The sequence below is a fragment of the Anser brachyrhynchus genome (genome assembly GCF_964034855.1).
Source record: "Anser brachyrhynchus genome assembly, chromosome: 1".
Lineage (NCBI taxonomy): Eukaryota > Metazoa > Chordata > Aves > Anseriformes > Anatidae > Anser > Anser brachyrhynchus.
Genome location: NC_137694.1, coordinates 54,281,094 through 54,287,550, shown reverse-complemented (window position 1 = coordinate 54,287,550; position 6,457 = coordinate 54,281,094). Strand labels below are relative to the sequence as shown.

At 58.5% G+C, this 6,457-nt stretch overlaps 1 protein-coding gene across 3 annotated transcripts in view; it reads right to left on the bottom strand.

The window, feature by feature from the left end:
• Nucleotides 1-98: 98 nt before the first annotated feature.
• MRTFA (myocardin related transcription factor A) overlaps nucleotides 99-6,457 on the bottom strand; it is a 97,720-nt gene continuing 91,361 nt past the window's right edge. For 2 of the 3 annotated variants that reach the window (XM_080575395.1, XM_080575397.1), the window contains 4 exons: nucleotides 5,757-5,921; nucleotides 4,702-4,893; nucleotides 4,308-4,368; nucleotides 99-3,911 (listed from right to left, as the gene is read on the bottom strand). In XM_080575395.1, the coding sequence (XP_080431521.1) occupies nucleotides 3,412-3,911; nucleotides 4,308-4,368; nucleotides 4,702-4,893; nucleotides 5,757-5,921 (918 nt within the window). In that variant the 3' untranslated portion in view covers nucleotides 99-3,411. The remainder of the gene's footprint in view (nucleotides 3,912-4,307; nucleotides 4,369-4,701; nucleotides 4,894-5,756; nucleotides 5,922-6,457) is intronic. The other variant, XM_080575396.1, reaches the window with a different exon arrangement.

The following is a 6,457-nucleotide window of genomic DNA, read 5'->3' as shown; positions in this document are numbered from 1 at the left end:
TGGGCTTCTCCAAGTGAAGCAGGCAGGTCCCCCACCCGTAGCTGGAAGAGGCAGAGTGGCCCCAGGCCCTCCCAGCAGCACAGCACAGCAGAGACGTCTTTGAGCACGTGGCTGTTTGGAATTTTTTTAATAAAATGGATTTTTTTTTTTTCAAATATTTGTAACTGAAAAAATAATTCAATTTAAAGATCCATTCTCTCCCCCGTTAACTTGTCACTCTTATCCTTTTCCAGTTGAATACTCGCTCTGGATCCGATGCCCCCAGCACCGTCCCTCTCGGGCGGTGCTGCCCACCCCACGCCGTTTGCTGCATAGTGGAAGGGAGAGTGCGTGCTAGTCAAATACACATTACAAACAAGTAGTGGTTACAGCAGAAAGATTCAGGATTACATTCAAGGTAGAGGCAGAACATCAGACTTTTTTTTTTTTCTTTCTTTTCCCAATGGGTGCAAAACTGTACTTCCAGGGGAATACCTCTTCCAACAAAGAACTATTGAACTATTATTCAAACAAATAATAGTAAGAAAGCAGAGCACTGGGCTAGCCTGCTCTGGGCACGTCTCAGGGAAAAGACCTCTCTGTGATTTCCTGGGACAAGACGCCGTCTTCCCCCTGCCCCCGGCCACGAGGTTTTTGTTTGCTCTCCTGGCAGAAGCCCTTTGTGCAGAGGGGCTCTGGCAGGTTCGCGGGTTTCCTCAGCCAATTTCAAGTACGTTGGGCAAATTATTAAATTCCTACAGGTTTCACGCGTGAAGGTGGGGAGGTAAAGGCGAAGGGGAGCACCGGGGAGCTCCTCATTTCGCTACCCACCCAGGGGAAGGGTGAAATCGGTAACTGGCGCTGGCACCTCCGCCAGCAAGGAGCGGGGCGCCTGGCCCTGAGCGAGGAGCCAGGGCTGGGACTGCAGGTGGAGTGCTCCCACCGTCCTGCAGAAGCAAATTGCACTTGGATACTTTTATTCTTTATTTACTAATTAATTGCCACTTGGGAATTACTTGTACAAAAGAAATCACACAGCTGGGCTTTGTGGGGGGGCTAAACTTGAGCTCACTGCGGACTAAATGGAGCTGATTTTGCGAAGTATGACAAAAAGGCAGCCTCATTTTTTTCCCCCTTAGCCTTTAACATCTTGGAGGGAAGAGCCTCCTACCCCCTTTCCACCACACCACCATACTTTCCTCGTAAGAAACCACTTGCCTTCTGTGCCCACATGGTCCCACGGCTGGGCAGCTGCCGGGCTGGGGGGGGGAACAGGACATAACACAGCCCTTGCCCAGTCTCCAAAATTTTGTGCTGCAAAGAGCACGGCCCCCAGGCAGCCCCGAGCTGCTGGGAGCTCTGCAACATAATTTCTGCTGCGCTCGCTGCTCTACGGCTCCGTACCAGGCTCCTGCCGCCCAGTTTGCTCCAGGAGCAACCACCAAAGTGGTGCAGGGCCAGGGAAGCGATACAGGGAAGGAGCAAGGGGGGATCTCCACCAGTCCCAGTTATTCTGATTTTTATGACAGGACAGGAGCTTAAGCAACTGGGGGGCAGAAAGAAGGGCAGCTGCCAGCAGGCTTCCCCGGCAAATGATTAAGAAAGTGGCTCCACATGTAGTTAACGAGCAAATAGGGCTCAGGAAAGCAGGCGTTTCACCCTGTTTTCCCTACCCAGCTGCCAGTTTGGCTTCTGATAGTGACCGCGTGCGGGGCTGCCGGTGTACCTGCCCTGCCGCGGGGTGCCCACGCCCCTGCAGCAAGGCCCTCCGGCAGGCACCCGCGGGCTGGGGGACCGGCAGCCTCACGGTGCCGTGACCGGGCAGGCAGCTTGTCCTGCCGCTCCCCGAGCAGAGCCGGCGCCTCCAGCCGCGTGGGCCCACGAGGTGCTGCCCCTCATGCCCCAGCCTGACGTGCCCTGATGCAGCGTGGCCGGAGCCGGGCTCGCCGCGCGGCTGCCGGGGGCTCAGCTGAGCTGCTTCTCTCCTGGGCAGTGCCGTGCTGCGGGACCGCCATCAAACGCAGGCACTGAAGTGCCAGAGAGCGGCAGGGTTTGGATCCCAACACCCCCTTTCCCCGTACAAGCAGTAACAGCGTCGCGTCCCGCTCCCCACGCGGCAGCTACCCTGAAGCACCAGCCCGGGGTCCCCGTGGGGCAGAAGCGGGCTGGGCGCAGGGCAGCAGCTCGCAGGGAGCAGCAAGGTTGCTTTTTTTTTTAACCTTTTACCTCACAGGCCTGCAGAGAAGCACTGAGGTTTTGCTGCAGCGGAGCCGAGAGCAGCTGCCCCTTACTTTCTCCCCAGGAAGCCCCCCCCCAGTAGCTGCAATCCTGAGCTAGGACGTGCATCGTGCCGCACACCCCACGCCCTTGGGGCAGTGCCTCTTCCCTTGCCTGCTGGCCCTGACAGCCTTCCTCGGGGCACGGGCACCGATTCGGAGGTTTGGGGGGGAGCTCCTTACGCTTGAGGCACCTGCTACAGGGAGTAACAGCACAGCTGAAGGCAGGAGAGAGATTGCACGTGGCCCCTAATGATATGTTGCTCGTTGCTAGCTGTGCCCTGCCACACGGTTCCCCAGGACACGCGGCTGCTCTCTTGCCCCTAATCCCACCGCAGGCCGATGCCCTGCTCAGCCCCGGGGGGCTGGGGACGAGGGGTGCCTGAAGGCTGGGCTCCAGGCACAGCCAGAGGTCCGGGGGCAGCGATGGACAGATTTAACACACAAGGATCTGGATTTTAGCACCTTAAAAAAAAAAAAAAAACAACAACCAAAAAACAGAACCGTTTTCGCAGCCCAAAGCAAGTGAAGCAGCAGGCAGGCCTCTGCCAAGCTCAGCAGTATTTGGGAAACCAGCTTAGACAGTACCAGGCCGGTGGGAAACCCTGGTTTCCTTTGGCTACATTGGGAAAAGGTGCCTGCTCTGCCCAGCTCCCCGCAGCCCTGCGGCAGACCAGACCCTCCCCGACAGCCTCCCGTCGAACAGCCAGCCGTGCCGGGCCGGGCCGGGCCGTGCCGGGGCTGCGCAAGGCCCTTGAGCTGCCGTCCCAGCAAGGAGCGGGTGCTGCTTTTGGGATGGGCTCGGGACCAATCCTGCCACGTCCTGCAGCAAGGCGTGAGGGAACTCGTGCCCGGCGCACTGCTCCTGCGGGGAGGGAGAGGGGCTGCCGGCCCCCTTCTCACCCGAGCCGGCCCAGGCTGCACGGAGAGGCCGCCAGCCCCGGAGCTGCAGCCTCCCTGGCCTGCCCCGCTGCCAGCCTCGTGCAGGAAGGACACTGTTGGGGGAGGAGTACAAATACTAGGAGCGCCTTTCTTTTTTTTTTTGTTGCTGTGGGTTTTTTTTTTGTGGGTTTTTTTTTTTTTTGGTTGACTGGCCTCTTCCCCCTGCATGCCCGTGCCCTCCCACACCCGTTCCCTTCAGTCTCTGCTCACAGAGTTACAAGCACGAATCCCAGTGCAGCTGCAGATCATGTCCATCAAGGAAGTCTGTGGAAAAGAGGCTGGGAGCCGCGGTGCTGAGGGGAGCCAGGCTCATGACGGACCCCCCCGGCAGCTCCAGCCAGTCCATGCTGTCCAAGTTAGCCTCAGCCAGATCCAGGGCTATGCCCCCGGCCGGCTCGTGAGCAAAGTGCAATTCCGAGGTGTCCATAGGTGAAGGCGGGTGGTCCAGGATGGCCGAGCTGCTCAGCATCTCACTGTGGAGGTCATCAATCAGGGACAGGGGCTCCGGCCCGTCGTGGCCTGCCGTCAGCAGCGGGAGGCCGGTGCTGCTCTCCAGGAAGTCCTCCAGCCGGCCCACGGGCACCGGCTGCCCCAGGGAGCCCGGCACCGCCAGCTCCGAGGAATGGTGGCTGCTGGGCGGCGAGGAGCAGGCGGGGGCCGCGGGTGGGTCTTTTCCAGCTGGGGACGACTGCTCCTTGAAGTCAGCAGAAATCTCTGTGCAGGGAGCAAACGCGCAGGGCAGGGTGAGGAGAAGCTCGGCCGTACGGCGGCAGGATCCCTCCCACCCAGCCGGGACCCCGCGCTGAGCCCCCGCTGACCACAGACGGGACAAGGAGGCTCTGCCTGTGCCTGCGCTCGGCTTGCTGAAGGGGTTTGCAGCTCGCCCCCGGGGAATTCAAGCTCTGGCCAGTATCGCAGAAAAGATGCGCCCGGCTCTGATGCAGCAGAGCCACCATTTTAACCATACTCATGCCTGGCTGACGTCTCCCTGGGTGCCTTAATGACTGCCAGGGACACGGGAGCAAAGAGCCATGACAGCTGCTCCCGGCAGCGCTCCGTCATTTCCAGGCTCAAGCCCAAAGGCTGGGAAGTGCTGCCTCGTCTCCTTACCTCCACTCTCTATGAGGATATCGAACAGGTCATCCATCTGCTGGCTGGAGCAGCCGTTCTCCTGCGGAGGAAGAGGGACGGATTAGCTTCCTAGGTACCAGGGATGGGGCTGTTTCCGCATGAGGAGCACCCAGAACCTCCGTAACCCCAGGCCGTTACTGGACGGGAAGGTGCAGTCAGCAGCTGCTCTGTGAACCAGGCAGTGAGCAGCTGGGATCTCTGCCGGTGTGCTGGGATCTTCCCCAAACCCTCCAGAAGGCATTTGGATAGGAAGGCTCAGAAAGGGAGAGTTTTGTCTCCGTTCTCTTTTACTGGCCCAGATCAGGCATCTAAGGGGATTCGCAACAGCAACCTTTCACCTGCTCGCCAAGGAAAACAGGAGAACTGCTCTCACCTGGGCCTTTGGCTGTTGCTTCATGGCCTCTTCATAGCCTGGTGGCTCTTTCATTGGGACCGAGGGGACAGGGAGAGGAGGCGGAGGAGTTCCAAAAAGCGACGTGTGCTGCTGCTGCTGCTGCTGCTGCTGCTGCTCCAGGTCCATGTGGGATGGGGAGGGGGCAGCAGGAGAGCCAGGCTGGGATGAGGGCTGTTCAGAGCAAAGGCAGAAGGAACGATCAGGGGAAAGCTCACGGCTGCTTTGAGAGACCATCGCCCCCCCTGCCCCCCTTGCTGAGCGCTGCACCGTGCTGCTCCCAGCAGCCTGGCTCCTTCCGTGTGCTCTGTGCGCTACGCACTGACTGCGGGGGAGTGCGGCAGACTTCCCCTCCCTTTCAGCTGGAAATCTCTCGCTGGTATTTTTAATACCGAAGCAACCACGCCACAAACCACCAACAGGCTGCTCCTGGATGGGGAGAGCTCCATCCGTCCAAGTGGGGGAACTCCTCTAGGACGCTGGAGAGAGAAGGCATTTCCCTTGCTTTGTTCAGCCTCCTCCGCACACACGACAGAGCCAGGACCTCTCTTTTCCCCCACCTCTCTCTCCCTGCAGTGCCCGCTTTGGCGACACGATCAGGCTTCACAGGCAGCAAATTTCACAGCCCGAGGGTGGGCGGAGAGCACCAAAGCACTCAGCAGTACCAGAGATCTCCAAAGGAAACCCCAAGTGTTGCAGGAAGCGGTGCTGGTGACTCAGCTTTACCAGATGAATCAGCACACAACTGCCCATACGAAATGTTCAAGTGTGGCTCAGGGCTCTGCAGGGGTTGTGAGCGATCCAACCGGAGTTTGCTCCGCCAGAGCAGCGATCCCCAGAGAGCAGCCCAATGGTGGTTTGAGCGTACTGAAGCTCTTCCCCATCCTGCTTTCCCTGGAAAGCACGTCATCTGCTCTGTGGCCTGCGTGGAGAGGAGCAACCCCTGCTGGCAGAGCTGCTCTGGGGTCTGCTCTCCACGTGAGAGGGGCTGGAAACTGGCGTTGTGGCAGAGGCCACTGGGATGTGCTGGGCGGTACCTTTTCTGGCACACTGGGTTGGCCGGCCTTGCCAGGAGCACCAGTTTTCAGGGACCCTTTGTGGAAACCGTTGAGGAAGAAGGGCTGCAGGTTTGGAGGTGCTGAGAAAGACAGTATGGTGTGGGGCTGCTGCCCTGTGACCACCTGCAGGCCTGGCTTCTGACCCTACAGGGAGGCAAAAGGATTAGGAGAGTCACTACAGGTGCCTCCGCAGCACGCGAGCTGAGGGAGTCTGAGGGGAAATGGTGCCTTCGTTTACCTTCTGCTTTTCCACAAAGTCTCAAAGTGAGCCAAGGCACCGACTCTTTGCAAAGTGGACATCCCACTCTGACTGCACTAGGAAGGGCTCCTATCTTCACATCCTTTCTAGGACCTGACCCAGAAACGATCCTCCAAGCTCTAAAAACTCTTCCTAGAAGTATTTCTCTCTCTTATCTTAATTACGTGTTAAAGAGCGAGCTAAGTCATCCCTGATGTGGGCTAGAAAAGGAGGAGATGCACAGCAGGGGCTCTTTAGGGCTGTCACTCGGAGGAGGGGGAAAGGCAGAGGTGCTCTCTTTCTTGATCCCGCATTGCACTTCACAAAGACATAATTAACAGGTATGCTGAAGGCACGAGAACAGAAATACAGCGTGTTCATCTCTACCAGACAGTAAAGGCCACATCCTTTTGCCCTTCTCGAAGCTAAGACGCCACATTCA